The 19989-nt window shown below is 42.3% G+C and overlaps 1 protein-coding gene across 4 annotated transcripts in view; it reads right to left on the bottom strand.

The window, feature by feature from the left end:
- PNPLA7 (patatin like domain 7, lysophospholipase) overlaps nucleotides 1-19989 on the bottom strand; it is a 1524034-nt gene that overhangs the window by 918805 nt on the left and 585240 nt on the right. For all 4 annotated transcript variants that reach the window (XM_078642105.1, XM_078642108.1, XM_078642106.1 and 1 more), the window contains one exon: nucleotides 2984-3107. In XM_078642105.1, coding sequence (XP_078498231.1) covers nucleotides 2984-3107 — 124 coding nt within the window. The remainder of the gene's footprint in view (nucleotides 1-2983; nucleotides 3108-19989) is intronic.

The following is a 19989-nucleotide window of genomic DNA, read 5'->3' on the forward strand; positions in this document are numbered from 1 at the left end:
CTCAAAATCCTTCCACAAGCACTGCTCCAGGTCGGTTCCTAGCTGACAATCTACATGCATAGTAGAGCTAACAACCACCCTCAAGGGACCCTAGACCGCCCTGCCAAATTCAAAGGGAACCTGGCCACCATACACTGGCACACTGAGTTGTCCACAGCAACTACTTGGTGGAGTGCCCCAGAGACTACTTCCTCTTCAGAGACCAGGTGACACCAGACTGAGGTCACACTGGCTCCAGTATCTCTGAGAGCCTCTAACCTTTTCTCATTGATGGTCACCCAGGCGCTGTATTTTTTAGTGTTAGCAGGCATCTCACTGTCCCCTAGTGAGATGAGGGTCATTTCTGTGGGATCTCAACCCTCCAGTGGACACCCCTCCTCCCTAAGCACTAGACTAGCCAAGACCTTGGTCTGCCCTCCGGTGGGTGGCTGTGCCCTTTTGGGACACTGGAACCCCCTTCAAGAGACCCACCTGGTCACAGGCATAGCACTTGCGGAGGTCGGATCCTTCAGGCTTTCCTGAAGAGATCACTGCTTTCTTGTCTCCTGGGGGTATTAGTTTGGGGCCCTTTAGAGAACGCCTACGTTTTACTCATGTCCCTCCCCCACTCTTCTGCTGGGGACCCTGTCCACCTTTGGCTGAGTCTCCCCCAAACGCTTTCTTGTGGAACTTGGTACTTACCCATCAGTCCACCTCCATAGCAAGCTTCCTGGGGTCAGCCAGCTTACTATCAACCAAGTGCTGGCACAGTTCTGCAAAACATAGACTAGACAAGTGCTCCCATGCAATCAAATTGTAAAGCCCCTGAAAATCGGTCACATTACTACCCTTCACCCAGCCATCCAGTGACCTGTAAAAAGAATCTACACATTCCAACAGAGTGTTTGCATCAGTTTTTCTTACTGGACCTAACCTGATCCCTGTACCGAAAAACACTGGGTTTTGCTGCACTAAGATCTCCGTGTATAGGATGCCTCTGGAATGAATGTCCTCACATAAAGCACTGTTCATAACACTTCAGTTCTTAGATTTACATGGTCGATAGTCAAAAAAGCCTTCCTTAAGAAGTTGCATCCCCTCATTCTGAAGGGCAAGGACCATTTCATAAACATCTTCAGCAACCAAGAACAGGCTCAGAATGCACCTGGTTTTCAGAAACAGAGCATACAAATCTACGAGTCAGTGTATAAATTGCAGACAGTGCAGCTTAGAAACATGGAGAAAGTCGCTGCTCTGAGGTTTCCAAATATGTGCTTGAGACAGCACAATTTAAGCAAAAATAGGTTTATGGACCCATTTTGAGCCTGCATACTTTATTAGAACATGTTCATGATACAGACATAGGATCACGAAGTTAAATTTCATTATTAATAAAACCATGTCAGAATAAAGCTTGGCACCTATGGTCCCGAAAGGAGATCTAGCCAATGATAAAACTCACTAGTATAAATTACAGTGATGTATTCAATGGAGTCTCATTGAACTGTGCTTGTTCTTTTTCCCCCAATACAGAAAAAGCAATTGAACAGGGATTGCTCCACATAACACATACTTAAACTTCATTGGTCAATTCTCGCACAGCTCACGCACTGCTTTCAAATATACACATTTTCACATAATTGTTAAAAATCAATTCTAAGCAGTCCTGGTGCTGTCTTTCATATAAAGAAAATCCCATAGGCATGGCCCAATAATGCAAAGTAAATTTCATTCATGCTGCAAACTTTACAAGCAAACTCAAGGCATCGTCACAGCATCAGAGTCTGCAGTCACTAAACGCCATGTAGCTAAGAATCTACATATTAATCCCTTAGCAGACATCTCCTCTAAGACCACGTACAACAGAAATGTGCCCGGATCAGACAGTACAAACATATGTATTAACACAGTCCTTTCTTGGTATCTTTAGACAAAAAAAACGGGCAGTGCGACACGGTTTAGCAATAATAGATCATGGAGAACCCCGCAATATATATCTCATGTCCTAAATAGACAATCTTCATTCAGTCGAACTTTGTCGTCTGTATAAACACTAGAGCAGTAGAAAGGTGTTTTAAATGTTTACCAACAACCTAATATTTGCTGCAATCAAATCGTAATGGGTGAAAGATATCCCCATCTATGTGAATCCTGGACATAGTGTGGGACTGGATTTCGGAAAGAGAAGTTTGGGTGATGGGAAATGAGACAGGCAGGGAGGTCACTGAAATAATGAAAAGTTACTGAGCAGAACAGAACAAATACAACGAAAAGGTGCAGAGAAGACAATTATGAGCAGGAAAGATGAAAGGAAAATTAATAATCGAAAGGAAGGAAGAATATAAAATCCAAATTCTTGATAACCACAGAAATAACTATACCCATGATTTTTGAATGAGCAAAAAAGTGTAAACACTGATAACCACTAATAAAAAAATAAACGTTGGAAAAAACTAAACCCCCCCCACCAGAATTCACAACAGACCGACACAGGAAAGACTTAAAATAGTTCATCATGATTTCCAATGGAGGCACTTCCAGTCCAGGCACGCTAAATGTTAAAGCACCCCTGGGAGTCACCTTAAGATGCTTCCTTTCTAAAGTAAATGTATGAAAGCCATGATCGTAAGTTGGTGAAATGAACTTCATGTTAAAACCATATATCTGCATAATGGTTTGCAAAATGTCAGACTGTCACAACACCACTGTATTGTGGAGAAAATGAGAATGGTAACTCTTCACGAGAGAAGTAGCTTCTTTTGTGTCCTTGCTGGAATCAAGACCAAATTAGCAACAATGATATTAACTAGGTATATATGCTACAAGACATTTTTAGCAACAAAAATGTTTCAGATACATATAGAAGAAAATCAGTATAAACATGCTGGGCTTGATAAATATGACCACCATTGAAACCGTGTCCAGAAGAGAATTTATGGCAATATGGCACTTTGTAGGTTACTATATAATAATTAACTAGGATGATGTACTTTAAATTTCTTACCACTCCAATGAGATCTCCTCGTCCATACTCTCCAGTAAGCTGCTTTTTTCCATCATCCTTCCTGATGACAGAACGCAATCGGCCATTCAAAACTATATAGGTGCAGTCAGACTTGTCGCACTGCCTGTGAACAACAAAATTTGAAACACAGAATTAGAAGAACATCCCAGTTTCACGGAGAGAATCAAGACAACTTTCTCTGGAATGTAGGTAGAGTTAAGTCCCAGGGGTATACATACTATTACTGATTAAAATGTGGTTTCGTTTGTAAGATGAAGCAAAACAATAAAAACATTCAATAATACAGGGCCAGATATACAAAGAAGCAGTTCACAAAAAACTACTGCCCAAATTGTGCACAGACAGAGGGTTGCAATCTGAACTACTTAACCAATAATAATGAGATAGGTCAAAAATTGTGGCTCACTACAACTGGAAGCCATCTAGGGGAGGGGGGCCTTCTAGGGTCAGCAAATCACCATGGCTGTAATCACCTTTAAATAAAGTAAGCTTTTTGTTTTTGCAGCATTCAAAAAGAAAAAGTTAACTTTTTATTTTGTTTTGTTGAAAGGTTTATGATGAGTTGGCAGCGGTCATGGGGACCCACATCTCACCCCCCAACAATTATTTTAAATTTACTTTTTTAACTTTCACAAATCTGAAGGCAGTCCCAAAGAGACCCATTATCTTTTGTGAATGAGTTACCACCTCCTTTTAGCTGTCGGTAACTTTTCAATGGTTTGCCACCTGAACTGTAGTCACATCTGATATTAAATCGCCATTTGGAAGGTACGCCATAAACAGGCGCCTTCTAAATTGCAAAAAAAATAACCTATTCAGTAAGCCTTTAAAAAATGGCAAAATGGGATCAGTGAATACCAAACAGCAATTTGCCAAAAATTACTTAGTACTTCTAGCCTATAATGCTGAAACCTACCCAAGACAGAACCTTCACGTATTCTTATCTATATTCTCTACACGATTGGTCATGAGCTCATATACGCTTTCCAACCACCATACCAGATCACTTGCTGCAGCCTACCTGCAATTGATCTGCAAAATAGTATTGGCTTACAAGATAAATTGCTTTGACTTTTATTGTATACCCTGCACAGTTTGACACTTCTTTTTGTAACCTTTGTCTGGGAATTTGAAAAGTGCTCTGTTACTCTAGGTGGCCTGGTTCACACCATTAAACAACACAAAATAAAATAAATAAACAAAATCTCAATTTACTATTATTTGGGTCCGATGTTTCTGATACTACAATAGTACAGGACAAAAGGAAATGATTATTCGACACAGTCATTTTATGCAAACAATCACATGCAAAACATTTAAACTAAATGATGGACACAACATTTGAAAAGGATGGCTGACATGAAGGATATATTAATCAGTTAAAAAGTAAAGAGGAAAACAGAGGGAACAAGGGAGAGGTCTAGAGAAAGATTTTATAATAATTTACTTGTGTACTGATGCATGTAAGGCTGTCATAACAGGTACAATAGTTAACACCTTTAGTTTTCACACGTATGAATATGTGTTTAGCTGACTAGATGCACCATAGACTGTAAAATAGAGAAATGTATCCAAGTAAAATTTAATAAACAGATTTTTAAAATTAAATATTTCACAATGGCAATTACTTGACAACACCAGAATGTTTACTGGATAGTAATGATTTAACCCAACATAAATCCATCACTCTGTACAATTAAAACCAATAGCACCCGTACACTAACTTATAATAGGATTGCTACACTTAATTGCAAATTCAGTGGGCTATCGCTTGCCCAATTATAAGTGGCCTATAAACAGAAAATTGCGGGTAAGTATCTTGGGGAGTGGGGTTGTTCTGGTGTCCTAGAATCATAATAAATACGTTCTTGGGTTGCTAGTTGGGGCTGGAGTTACTGGAGCCGAAGATTTAGCAACGTAGCCCCTGACTGCTGGTAGATGCTTCGCTGGACAGCAGAAAAGGTTTGGGTGAGGTCTGTCCGGGCTATAAAACTTCAGTGAGGACATTGGTTTTCATCTCAACAGATGGTAGTTGCAAGTTCAGAACTCCAGCCGCTTGTCTAATGACTACAGAGAATGCGACTGACTCTTTTGTGAAAGGCCCAGTGGGAGAACCTAGTCTCATGATAAGAGAAGTGTCCAATTCATCAGCCTCTTGTAGATCAAAATAAAAATTACACTGTGAGGGAAATTTATTCCCATCATTACCAAAGGGTGGTTGACTCTGATTCAAGTCGGATGCGTAAAATTGTTGGCGCACTGGAGGGCAGTTCCTAGGCAAAGTCATCGTCTTAGAGTAAGAATGTACTGGGGCTGGGCACATCTGAATGTTTTAGGGGCGCAATGTTGTCTGAGATCGAGACTGATTTGGTCCAGATGGACAGGACAATGGGATCGGCATCATTCTCCAGAGCCAGGGCTGGTGTCAACGTGACAGGAACTGGCGTAGATCAAGGGGTCTGGTGTAGAGTCAGCTCCTGGGGTGTAGTTGAAACCGAAAGTTGATACATGAAACAGAAGGAGCAGAAGGCAACCCCACCATTGGCAACCAGACAGGAGGCCTCCGCGGATTTTGGAGGCCCACCAGAGAGAGTAAAGAATTCTAAGCATGGAGTCCTTAAATGCCTTAGCCATTGTGGAGCAAAAGACACACAGATGATGGACGGAATTCAGAGAAAATCAAACATTCTCACCTAGTGAATAGATCTGGGTTAAATCCATTGTTTTTTGCTCACCATGCCACCCCAGTTTAGACCCTGCCATATGTAAAGCAACCTTGATCCTGTGCCTCATGGAACAGACTAGAATGAACTTCCAAGCCAGGTCCTCCCTGGACTGGACACAAGCATCCTGGGACCGGTTTCGGGGCATCACCCCTAGTCAGCCAGGTTAGCTTGAATCTAGTGGCACAATGAGCCCAGTCCATTGTGGAGCAGCCTAACACCTTGAAAATTCGGGGTGCACTGGGATCAGCTGTAGAATCAGCTACTCAGTTGAGGACCTGGAGCGAGACCAAGCCACATGATGCTTCGCAACTTCCCAGAATGAGATTGGCAAGGCTGGAAAAAAGCCTCCTTGCAGTTCTTGTGTTTTTTAGATTTTAACTTACCTGAAGAGTTGGATATCGATAATGACCTGTGGAGGGAGCAGTCCTAATAGTGGCAATGGGTCTGCGTCCTCAATTTAGATCAGTAGCAGGCTTTGAGGGACTTCCTGTGGTGCCCTGAGATAAAAACCTTGGCTTCAAGCTCCCGGATCGCATTTGGGTGCATCAAGGCACATTCCCCACACAACTTGGAGTCATGATCCAAACCCAAACACCAGAAACACACCTAGTCGGGATATGTCACAGACATCTGCTTGCGACAGTCCCTACCAGGAGCGGATATGTTACCTTCCACAGTGAAGTGAAATGTTGTATGGAAAAATTAATTAAATAACCAGAAAAGTTAGGAGCTAGCTCCACATCCACTACAACAGTGCGTTAAGAAAGAAACTTCATAAATGCGCCTTGGCGGCACTTATAAACGTCTCTAGCTGTTACTGTTTGAGAGGAGCGAGGTCGATAAGAAGCAGCACAAAGCCTTTAACAATATATATCAAGGGCTATGCTGAAAAATCTAACAGATCCAGTCTGGCACCTGGGGCTTTTCTAAAGGTGAGGAATCTGTGGTTAGAAGTATCTATCTGAAAGTTTTTATTTTAGACAGATGTTATGTTTTAGTTTTGTGCCCAAATTGGTTCCCAGTTATTACCAAAGAGTTCCAGTTTGATTTGCTATTGCCCATTTAGCATAAAGGGTGATATTTTGTTGGGCGTTCTAAGCTCTGCCCCAAAGCAGGGAAAGGAATTGGTCCCATCCCATGAGACTACAGATACCAAATCATACACCCCCAAACTGCTAACCTTCAGAAAAGAGGACCTCCTACTTCCCAAGACAGTCGGAGTCTTGCCTTAATTAACTCAAATGAGGACGGATATTCCTAAATTTAAAGCCACTATTCTTTGGGTCCAGTTCACTCCAATCATGGCGGCTGGAAGCACCCTTCTCACTGGCAGAGGTTAAAATATCATTAGGCTATATCTAACAAATTTCTTACCTTTGGTAACGCTCTTTCTCGTAGAGAATCTAGCCGCAGATTCCTCTTCTTTTAAATATTCCCTATGTGTCAGACCGGATCCGGAAACCATTCCATAGCACCCATGCTCCCTGGAAGGTAGTGCGAGGTGGCTCCGCACTGATGCAGTTTCACTCCATAAATGACACGGGGGCCTATATAGGCACCACCTCTGCGTGCTGAAGTCAGTGGCTTTCTAAACTGTAAGAGCCTCCAGATGTCGAGCCCCAGAAGCAAACCGAAAAAACCGACACACCAGTGTGGTGATTCCTACACTTGCAATTTTATTAATGGGTAGATTCCAAACACAGAACGAGGAGCAAGGGAGGGTTGGTGAGGAATATGCAGCTAGACAGAGTCTATACCAGAAACAGCGTTAAAGACGGTAAGTGATTTGATCTTCTGATAGAGACTTCTAGCTGCAGATTGCGCACCTTTTGAATAAATACCAAAGCAGTACGTAAGTGAAGTACGATGTGGATGGACTCAAACCAGTAAGCCCTTCCCAGACGACCTGGCTGTCCAGAAAATAGTGCTTCGGGAACGTGTGGAAAGATGGTCACATAGCAGCCGGAAAGATGTCTAGGATAGGATCTTAACAACTGTTTCAATCAGAGTCAATGGGAAGGGGGTACAATCATTAGATAGTAAATGAATTACAAATGCACACATAGTCTCAACATTTTGTTTTCACATAGTTATACTAACAGAAAAAGCATACACTTCGATTTTACAAGGGTTATACTGCAGTACCGCTTTTTAGGTTGTGTACTAAGTGCAAAGTGAACATATTGTGTTCGTGCACTTCCTGAACAACAAATTTCCACACACCCCGATTCTGTACGTTCTACCCAAAATACACAAAGGACCCACACAACCCTCCTGGCAGGCCCATTGTCTCTGGATGTGGATCAGCACTCGAACCACTAGGCAAATACATTGACTCTAAACTTAAGCAATTTGTCCCTCTGACTAGGCAATTGTATTCGGGACAACATGGACTTGATTTGTGAAATCGAAGACAGAGAATTTGACCCTACCACAGATCTTCTAGTTGGTTTAGACATCAAATCTTTATACATGAACATTCCGCAAATAGAGGGCATGCAAATAATTCAGGACTTACTAGACACAACCCTCACACATTCCAACAGGCATATTATGGAACTACTACAAATAGCCTTGCAACAGAACTACTTTCTATACAAGAACATCTATCTTCAAAAGAAGGGAACATTGATGAGTGCCTGTTTTACCCCCATTTTTGCCATTCTTTATGTGGACAATCTGGAGTGGAACATCATTCACTCACAAAATAACTCCTCTTATGACCAGATTTCTTTTTGGCACTGTTACACAGATGACGTCCTCCTCATTTGGAAGGGTAGGGAGGACTCACTGAAGTAGTTAATGTCAATAGGCTCAATAACATCCAACCTCACACCTCAGGTTCACTTTTGAAGCCAGAGACAATAACTATTCTTTTTTGGATCTCTCCTTACATTAAAGAAGGTAAAATAGGCTTATCCTTATTTGGAAAACCAACAGAACGCAATACTTTGCTCCTGTAAACCAGCAATCATCCACGGACCCTTAGGGATGGTCTTTCCAATGGACAATTCCTGTGCAACTGAAGAAATTGTAAGTGAAAGAAAGATTACTTCAGAGAGGCAGTGGTACTCAAAGAGAAACTAGTGTCCCGGGGCTACCAGAGACGTCTGGTATCACACTCACTTAAACTAGCATTGTACTGCCCTAGACAGACACCCCTGACACCAAAGACCAGAACTAAGAATAATTGAATAACCTTTGTATCTGTACTGCCCAACCATAAATAAAGTCAGTACAAATAATCAAAAAGAATTGGGAGTGTATTACGTGCCCAACCCAGTTTTGCAGATCCACCTCTAAGAGAGGAAACAACGTAGGTGACCACTTGTCCTATTCCATTACGTGAACACCTAAAAACAAAAATCAGCCAATCCATTACCACCATATAGGGTTTACCCCCATCCATGGCCACTTCTTCAAATGCTAAAACTGCATGGTATGTGCACAAACTACTGATACCAAAACGTTTGAAAAAGGTACCCAAACATATACACTGACACAACTGAGTAATTGTTGTTCCTCTAATGTGATCTATGCGAGTCGCTGCAACTTTAACTTGATCTATATTGAGCAGACGACCCAGATGGTCAAAACCCACATTATCCAAACCAAAACCAGAATCAGATGTCAAGTGGAAAATGCCCCCAAAGCCTTTCAGATAAAGTTATGATTTGGGGACTTTCCGAAAATATTAAACCACTTAAACACTCAATGAGGAAAAAGTGATATCACATTTCTCAGTTACATGATAATTATTTTAAAAAGTACACTCCTCATTCACACTATTGGACATTCACACCACACGACATCGCACACCATTTATTAGGACATAACTTTAACAGGTGCAGAGTTCTTACAACTGCTGCCTCTGCATTTTCAATAGGAATGAGGCCATCAAAAGGACACTTGCCAATCTCTATGTACACTGAAAGATTGTTTCCAACCCTTCATCTATAAATTGTGTGCCTGACAAAAACACCTTATTGTGCTCGGTTTTATTTCGGTCAAAGTCGTTCGCTCGCTGAGATCAGAGACGGGGGATAAGCCTCTTGACAGGCTCAAAAGAGAAGAATAGGCTGTAATGCATCTAAGGGCTTAGCTTCCCTTCCTCGAGGGATCAAGTGACAACCTGTACCTCACATATGCTGGAATATTTTACAGCCACACAAAGTTTAATCTCTTCAATAAATGGGGGATTAGCAGCCCCTTGACGATTCTTTTAATCACAAATACAGCTTGCAGTAAATAAACCCTGCCACACTGCCTGCAAACTAACATTCGGGATATTTTCCCATTGACGGCGATCGAAGTGGAGGGGGGCGGGGATGCGGGGGGGGGGGGGGGGGGAGGAGGGAGACATCACTTGCTCTTAGAGCAGTAATAAAGCAGACATTAACTGAGGCTGAGGAATTGCTTTTCCTTTCCGAGTGGACAAGTAAGCGGGGCAAGCCTCACCAATTTGAACAAGATTTTTAAAAAAAAGAGTGAAACATGGCTTGTTACATTTTTACCCATGTCCCCAATTGCATCAATACTTAAAATATAGATTCGTACAGCAGTAAAATATCTGCCAATTGGAGAAGGTACACAAGAGCCAATAAGTGAGAAAGGGCAAGGGAAAACTAATTTTTCCACACGCATGAGTAATACCCAGGGAATTTAATAATGCAGAAATCAACTTCTTTTTAAATTGCATAGCAAATAACCCTTGTCCTCAGGAAGGCAAGTGTTTGAATAATTCACAAGGCAGGAACATTGTTGGTTATATAACACTGCAAAGAACCTCATTGGGAGAAATTTTCGAGCTATCAGACTTTGCCATTTTCTTTTATTCATGGTCCTGATTATCTGTACTGTTTATAGGAGCAGTTAATGTATTTGAATGTCACAGGTCTAGCTGCACATAATGCTTTAAACGGCAACTACCTTATCAACTCTTTCTTGCTCAATATTCCTACTTATTAAAAAATACGATTATAGCACAATCAAAATTGTGAGGTTAAATAATTCAGTAGAACACCATTAAGTAATACACGTTAGTATCAGCTACTAGATAATAATTTATTAAGCACTTACCAACAATATTAATCTAATAGTACAGATAAGTGTAGCACGTAATTTACTTTGAGGGTTTTCATAATATTCTAGTTTGATCTACATAACCTTTATTAGGAGCAGTGCTCGTAGGAAAGGAAAGCTACATTTTGCACACACGCAAAATCTATGCAGAACAGCTGCTACATTTTCCATCATGTTTTTGTCACATTAGCAGTTCTGCACAACTCCCCCAGGAACAGAATATTAAAAACGTTAATCGTCTGAAAAGCTTGCTGAGCGTGAATGTGCACAAAAAATGCAGGGGCTGGGGTTATGGTCACCAGCCTGGTGCTGATCTCACCGGAAGCAGCCGCCTGCAGGTAAGCAGCTGCTGACCAGGCACAAAGTGCTGCTGACAAGAGGCTCAAGGTAAGCGAGGGAGAACAGGGTGAAGCTGGGATGAGAGAGAGGGCAAGAAACGTAAATTTCAGCTAGTTGGAAGAAAGACAAATTACAATCAGATAGAATGGGAAAATAAGAGGAAGAAACGTGGTGGAAGATGGGACAAGAATAAGGTAAACATGAGAGAGAGAGAGAGAGGAGAGAGAGAGAGAGAGAGAGAGAGAGAGAGAGAGAGAGAGAGAGAGAGAGAGAGAGAGAGAGAGAGAGAGAGAGAGAGAGAGAGAGAGAGAGAGAGAGAGAGAGAAAAGAGAGAGAGAAAGAGAGAGAGAGAAAGAGAGAGAAAGAGAGAGAAAGAGAGAGAGAGAGAGAGAGAGAGAGAGAGAAAGAGAGAGAGAGAGAGAGAGAGAGAAAGAGAGAGAGAGAGAGAGAGAGAGAGAGAGAGAGAGAGAGAGAGAGAGAGAGAGAGAGAGAAAGAGAGAGAGAGAGAATGAGAATAGAGGGTGCCGAGAGCTGACAACGTTAGAGACAAAGAAGCAAATGGGGGGAGAGGAGGACAGTAAAAGAGAAGAATACAGAGGCAGCGGGGAAGCAGATTGGAAAAAGCTGATGAGAGCAAAAGGGAGATGAGGCTCCTCTGCCCACCAGGGAAGGGAATGATGATGAATGTACTTTCCCACAGTACAACAAACACAATCTGTCTGCTTGAAATTGAAAGGGTGCCACTGCCACTTTATAATTTATGGGTTTTATCTTTGAAACTCCTGCTTAGGATGGAATTGCAGGACGACAGAAAACCTAGAAATGAGACCCAAAGATTTATAGCATAGTTATTAGAGCCAGTGAGGCAGCACTCCTTCGATAGATTCCAAGAAAGTATCCCATTCGCCTCAGGTGCACCACAAGGCACAGAACAATTATTTCGCTTATCAGTAGCACAAAAGGTATGTCAGACAGTGTAGAGGAGTCACCATTTCCCAGAGAAAAGCAGACAGTTTACACCTCTGTTCACCAATTGTAAGGCCCAGGGTCCTTTGAAAATAAAGCAGGGAATGTGTTGATACTTTCTCTGAACATACTGGAAAGTCTCTTTGTGAATTTGGCACAGTTTGCACATTATACGTAAAGATAAAACAAATTCAGAGAGAGAATGGAAGACACAATGACTGGATCTAATCACAGAAGGAGAGGGGATGAATGATAAAGGCATGGGAACAATTAATAAGAAATAGGGAAAATATGCATACATTTACGGGCAAGCAGCCAGCACTTTCTATTCGGAAATGGGTGCTATTTTCTCGAATTCATGAATTTTAGAATTGTTTTGATTTTGAGAAATCAAGACTTTCATTAAAGTTGGGAAGGCTGTGCGTGGCGGGAGCTAGACACACTTTCGATGGCCTTGCTGCCAATTGCTAATGTTAATTTAAACACAAAATCGTATTAACTGAAAAGAGACAGTTAAAGTTGAGGTTCAGATAGTGTAAACACAAACATCCACGTGGGAAAAATGTAAGAAATTCACATGAAAAAAAGCTTAAGTGGCGCTGGGTTTCAAACTGAAAACCCAGAACCCCTGAAATAAAGCAGTTATGTTCTGCTCCATAAAAACCATAACTTGCACATTTGACAGAACCACCATCACGAGAACCATAATTCCCTCACATGATGCGACAGATCCAATCGCAAATGATATTGACGACATCACTGGTGATGTTACTTATCACCTTACCATTGACATTATTGATTACATCACTAACAATTTAATAGAATTCCCGGACTTAAGCCCCCTGGTGTAAACTTTTCACTGACGACCTTGGACGGGGAGGTACTTACCGCTTCTACATGTCTCTGGCTGTCGGTATACCGGACCCCCTGACGGTTTATAGGTCCAGGTGGGAGAAGAATGAGCGAATACTAGACGATGATGAATGGACAGAGGCAAAAATGGCCTGAGGGCGTTGGCTATATCGATGCGCTTTCGCCTGATCCAGTTCAAATATTTTCTTCGGATCCTTTTCTCCCCGGCACAACTTTGGAAGATGGAACGTGCCCCAGGGCCAGAGTGTATCCAATGCCACCATTTCCTTAGCTGGTATGTTGTGAGACTGCCAGATTGCGCAAATATATTGGCAGGAGGTTGACAACAGAACTGGGTAGATGATTGCGCAGATGGTTGGCCGTCAGCTGGCACTGGACCTCAAAACTGCATTGCTGGGGATTATGACCAAGTTGGGAGAGACCTGAGCAACACGTGCCCTCAAAGCCACGGCTTACCTGGTGGCAAAGAAAGACTTGGCTAGGCACGCGAGGGATGAACAGGCAGCGCCACTGAATAGATAGGTTAGGAGCATGGACCATTGCGTTGTGATGGTAAAGCTGACAAATACGAGCGAATATGGACGCCCTGGAAGAACTGTGGCAGACTCTTCACCAGAATGAGGTCAGAGGGTCGGAGGAGGAGCTTATACCTTCAGTCATTCTCGGTGACGTGTGTGTTACTGCAGGGAGGAACCTACTGTTTTATATTTCATTATGTTTTAGTTTACAATCCATTGTTTTTGCAACAAAGACTTGTCTATATGTCGAGGACCCAGCGTTCAGATACAGGGTCACTGGAGCGGCAGTCGCAATGGAGCTTTAGTTTCTTCTTGGTATGTAAAATCAATAAAATGTGTTATAAATTGTTTTTTTTTTAACTAGAATTACTTTCTTGGCTCGTGACAGGTGGTCACGTGCCTGCCCGGAGCCACTGTTGAATGCGGATTGGGAGAAGGCGTATGTGCAGGTGAAGACAATTTCTCCTAGTGCCCACTTCAAACTCATCCAATTTCATTTTCTCCATATGACTTATTTCACCCTGATCAAACTGGCTAGGATTTACCTTGACATATCTTCTGTGTGCCCCACTTATGACATGCAAGGAGCTCACTTTCTCCATATGGTTTGGGGTTTCTCTTGGGTGGTCGCCTTCTGGCACTCTGTGGTAAAAGTTTGCAATCAATGATTTGCCAGGTCCACTCTATAAAACAATGCTTGTTGGGTATCTTTTCCACCACCCTTTCCTAAAAGATGAGAACACATACAGCTGCTCTTGATACAGTGTTGGCTAAGCACAGAGTAGCATCCATTGGATTTGTGCTAGGGCACCCATAAAAGAGGCTTGGAAACAGGATTTGCTTGAAAGGGTGGTGGCGGAAGAGCAGCATTAAAGAGTAAAAGAAGGTTCAATCGTTTGACGGAAGATTCGGCTGAATGGGCTGAAATGTTTACAAAGTTAATAGACTCCTCGAATAATAGACTGCCCTGAACTAGAAAGAGTGATTTGATAATCTCACCTGACCATTATGCCATGTTATAGTGCAGTATGTTAGCTGGGGGTGTTTGTGGGTCATGGGTTCTATATGGCATGTTATGGGTATCGATTCTATGGTGGGATAGGGGAATGTAGTAAAGTGGAGTTACGTCCTATTAATATTGTACAGTGTATTCATGTAGACTGTAGTGGCATATAGTGAAGTACTGTACAGTGTAGGGACATATACTGGAATATCGTATACTAAAATAGCGTCCAGTCGAATAATGTACATTGGAGTGGAGTACACTGCAATAACGTACACTGGAGTGGGTTACAGTGAAGTGCCTTACAGAGGAGCGGCATACAGTTCAGAGGTGTGCAGTGGACAGACGTAAAGTTAAGTGTTGTATTGTATTGTATGAAGCACTTGTATAGCGCGGCTGCCACCAAACCGGTATCCTGGTGCTGGGTTTACCATTAAAAGATTGCACTGTGCGTTGTGTTTTAAACTAGTGGTTTTCCCTGCCCATGATTGCCTCCATTTAGAGTGTTGAATTGTGGGATTTGCAGTCCAACCTCTAGTTTGTCCCTCTAATTCCTTGGTGACAATTCTGTTTTCCCTCCAAATTTCTCCTTTGCTCTGTGCTAAGACCTGTATGTTAAAACAGTGCACTCCCAGCCACCATTTTGTGTTCACAAGCCAGTGAAACCAGCCTCCCTGCTGCCCCCCCCCCCCCAACAACAGGGCTTTTCTACATCAGAGGGTGCTTCTGTGAGCTGTTTATACTGTGTTTGACTAGGGTCTGTGCACTTCGTTTTTTGGTCAGCAGGGGAAGTAAAGTTTTATTCAAACAGTATTGTTAGATTTCAAGTTAGTGAGGCCCTTACCTGCTGAAGTCCAAAGTGGGGATTGAACCTGTCTGTCTCTTAGGAGATTCTGAACAGGAGAATCAGCTTCCAACTCCCTGGCCAGCAAACCTTGTCCGAGGTCGCTGGGACCTTATATGGTCTGCTAGAGGTTGGTACAGGTCTACACTGATTGGTGGTTGTATCTGTTGTTTCTATTGGTTTAGGGTTAATGTCCTCATTGGTTGGGTATTTGAGGGTTCTGATTGGTTTCTGGGTCTGTGATTCAATCATTATAGGGTTGGGACTAGGGCTACGGTTACAATTACTATTGGAAGTAGGGACTAGGGCTTCTTATGTTATTAGTTGTTGGGAGTAGGGAGGGACTAGGGCTAGGTTCAGACCTTTAATTGGAAGTAGGGAATAGGGCTTCTGGTGTGATTGGTTGCTGGACTAGGTGTGGGGTTAGGCTTTCTATTGGAAGTAGGGACTAGAGCTACCTGTGACATTGGTTGCATGGACTTGTTTTGGGACTACTGGTAGGGCTAGGGCCTTTATTGGACGCAGAGATCAGGGTTTTTGAACTGATTGGGTGCTTGGACTAGGGCTAAGATTGGCTGTGAGGTCCTGGTCTCCTATTGGTTCTAGATTTTAGGGCTAGTGTTGTGATTGGATAGTGTTAGGGCTAGGGACCCCATTGGCTGAAGGTGTCACCTGATTACTAGGGCTATAAAAGGCCAGGGTTAGGGCGTCTCAGCCCGGGCGTCAAGGCTAAGGGCGGAGAGGACAAGGGCAGTTCCCTGTTTGAGCCTGTTAAGGGCGGAGAGGACAAGGGCAGTTCCCTGTTTGAGCCTGTTAAGGGCGGAGAGGACAAGGGCAGTTCCCTGTTTGAGCCTGTTTGAGACTGGTCGGGACTAGGGCCAGAAATACTGCCCTTTTTCTCATTTAGCAATACCCAATCCACTGAGCCCTCCCCTCCAAAACTCCTTTTTACTCATCCAAAAGCCTCCTCCTATTGCTAAGACCTAAAAAAAAAAAAATAATAATAATCTTTCACTCTTTTATCCCTCCACTATCCTTTTCAATCGAAATTAAGAGACTAACATGTTCACTTCTCAAATTCCATATTAAACTATACTAATATACTACCCAAATAACTGAATAACATATCGTCTACTCAAATTACTTCATATCTTTTTTTTTTTTTACTATACTAATTTTCAACAGTAATCCTTTATGGGTTCTGGAGTGGCGTGCTACTCGCCAGAAAAGCGCTTCAACACCCATCCGGGGTAACAAGTGCTATATGAATGCAAATCTTTTTTCCTATTTTATCCCTCCGCTATCCTTCTCACTCCAAGTAACTGACTAATATCCACCACTGAAATTACTTCATATTTCACCATATTAATTCACCACTAATCCTTTGTAGGCTTCCTGAATAGCACGCGTCAACAAGCGCTATATAAATACAAACCTTTGTCCTCCTCTATCCTTCTGCTATTATTCCAAATCCAAATAACTGACTAACCTATCCACCACTTAAAATGTACTCGCATGTTTCACTATACTAATTCAACACTAATCCTCTATGGGTCCCGGAGTAGCGTGCTACTCGCCGAACAAGCGCTTTGACGCCCCGTCAGGGGTAGTAAGCGCAATATACACGCCATTTGAATACAATACAATATCAAATTAGCCGAGAAAGAGCGGAGGTTTCTAGTAGAAGAATACCAGAGGAACTTCCTCGGCAGAGGCTTAGGCCCCATTTGATGAGCTGCCCTTTAGACGATGCAGAGAGCCTTAAACTGGCCTCTCTGTACCACAGGTAGCCAGTGGAGATCCTTCAAGGCAAGCGAGGCAGAGGCTCTGCATTGTCTATTTAATTCCAGCTTAGCTGCAATCACTTGAATCCTTTGTAGCTTTTTAAGCAGGGAGTCGGGGCTCCCAGTAGTAGCGCATTGCAGTAGTCTAATCTGCTCATAATAATGCTCCTTACCACTTGTGGTCTAGCCGAAGTTGGTAAGAAAGGGGGAATTTTTCGCAAAGCTCGGAGCAGCGATAGACAAGTGCTCAGTGTTTTGTCCACTTGGGAGTCCAGCTGTAAATTACTATCTAATAGTACTCCCAGGTTGCGAACTGTCTTAACAGGCACCAGAGGGGTTGTTAACAGAGGCTGGCCAGAAGTCCAACGGGAGACAACGCAAATTTTTTTTTGCAGAGCAGTATAGTATTTCCGTCTTATCTCCATTAAATTGTAAGTAGTTGGCTCTGAGCCAGCCTGCTGTTTCCTGCATACAGCTATGGAATTGTTCCAGAGGAATTGCCTTATTACCCTCAAAGGAAAAGACAAGTTGAGCATCATCAGCATAGATGATGACTTCAATGCCGAAGGATTTTATAAGGGAGATGAGTGGATGCAAATAAAAATTAAAAAGGATAGGGCTAATTGCCGAACCCTGTGGTACCCCATGTTTTACAGGACAATTCTGAGAGAAAAATGGCGTCAGGTTATTGCCTGCTGCCGGCCAGAGAGATAGGACTGCAGCCAGGCCAGTGCCTTATCTCTAATACCATTCTCCTCAAGCCTTTTAATCAGGATCTTATGATTGACTGTATCGAATGCGGCCGACATGTCCAAATGTACTAAAATAGCATTTTGGCCATTGTCGGCCTGCATTCGAAGGTCATCAAGAACTGTCACCAGTGTAGTTTCGGTCCCGTATCCCGGGCGGAACCCAAATTGAACTTCATCTAAAAGTTCATTCTCTTCCGCAAATTTCGAGATGGCCTTACTTAATATGCTTTCCAGGACCTTTATCGGGTATGGTAACAGGGAGATTGGTCTATAGTTAGAAGGACACAATGGGTCCAGTGAGGCTTTCTTTAACAGAGGGGACACAACTGCCTTTTTCCAACACTCTCGGACTATGCCGTAAGTTAGAGATTGATAGCATAGCTGATGTAGATACGGAAAAAGCTGCATTCCAAACGCTTTCCATAGCTTGTGTGGGAGCGGGTCCAAGGGAAAGCAATGAAAAGATACCGGCAGCAATTATGTTGAACTCCGGATCTGAAAGATCTCCAAGGTCGGCATATGTTCTCTTATGTGTCCTTCATAAAGAGAGCTGTTACTAGCCAATATCTCATTATTGACTGTACTATCCTCCTCTCTTTCACTAGGAGTATTTAGTCCACTTAAAATTGTATTGATTTTTTTCTTCAAAGAACACGGCCAGGCTGTCACACAGATCTTGCGAAGCCGGAATCTTTTTCTTTGCGCAGTCAGGGTTGGACATGACTTTTACTATGTTAAATAAAAATTATGACTTATTGGATGCATTTAGGATAGTTTCCTCAAGATATTTGGCTTTAATCTTACCCACCATTTCTTTATAAATGTGTAGCAGTTTTTTCAACGCAGCTTTATCTGCCTCCCCATAATTCCTTCTCCATTTCCTTTCCGCCTGTTTAAATTCGAGTTTCATCAGCCTCAACTCCTCGTTGTACCAAGGAGCAGACTGCTTCTTTTTGTTTTTGATCTTTTTCAGTAGGGCCACATGATCTAATGTATTGATAATCTGATTACTCAGGTTCTCATAATTCAGCTCCACTGTATTATCAATATCAAAGCAACAGTCATTTACGAGTCGGGGAAGCTCATTCAGTTTTAATAATTTAGACCGCTCCCTGTCCATACGGGTATGTGATGGGTTAGGAGTTTGTTCATGTGTGATGGCTAACCTTAGTGAGAAAAGGACCAAGAAGTGGTCTGTCCAGCATAGTGGGAGTATCTCCCCCATAGCTACATCTGTGTTATTAGCAAAGATTAAATCCAATGCATGGCCCCCTGAGTGGGTGGGGTGCAGCACCAACTGCAGTAAGTTTGTATTCTCACAGGCTTGTCGCAGTTCTTTAAGGGCAATCTCAAGGTTGCCGTTCTCCCAAAGATTAAAGTCACCAAGAATCATTAATGTGTTATAGAGTGTAGTGTTGTAAAGTACAATTTCGTAAAGTGGAGTGGCTTATATTAGAGTGTAGTGGTTCAGAGCAGAACATCATACACTACAGTGGTATACTGCCTTCTCCTTCTTTGCTTCAGAGAATCCGACAAAAAGTTGTTCATCCTGTCAAAATTCTCTAGTTCTCTCCAAATAAAAACTGAGAGTCCTCTTGGGATCAAGATGATGTAACCATTCCTCCACCGTTGTAGGATGAAGTGTTGCATAAAAAGATGAAAAAATGATGGACTGTCCCACATGAAAGGGGTTAACCACCTTAGGAACGAATGCCGCTCTCATTCAAAAGACAAACTAATCAGAGAAAAAAGAAACATAAGTTGGTACCAATGACAAAGCCTGAAGTTTAATTACTAGACTAGCAGATGGTATGGCTACAAGGAACACTGTTTTCAGAGTCAACAAACGCAAAGAACAACTATGCACAGGGTGAAAATGTAAGCACATTAGATAAGCGAACACTAGATTCAAATACCACTCTGGCATTATAAAAAGAACAGGAGGAAACATATGGACCAACCCCTTCAAAAAACAAATCACAACAAGTGATTTAAAAAAATGAAGATTGATTCAGTAAACTAAGAAAGCATAAATGGCAGCTAAATAACATTTAACTGTAGATGGTTGGTGGTGAAAAACGTAGCGGTATGGATGGAT

The sequence above is a fragment of the Lissotriton helveticus genome, chromosome 5_1, assembly GCF_964261635.1.
Source record: "Lissotriton helveticus chromosome 5_1, aLisHel1.1, whole genome shotgun sequence".
Classification (NCBI taxonomy): Eukaryota; Metazoa; Chordata; class Amphibia; order Caudata; family Salamandridae; genus Lissotriton; species Lissotriton helveticus.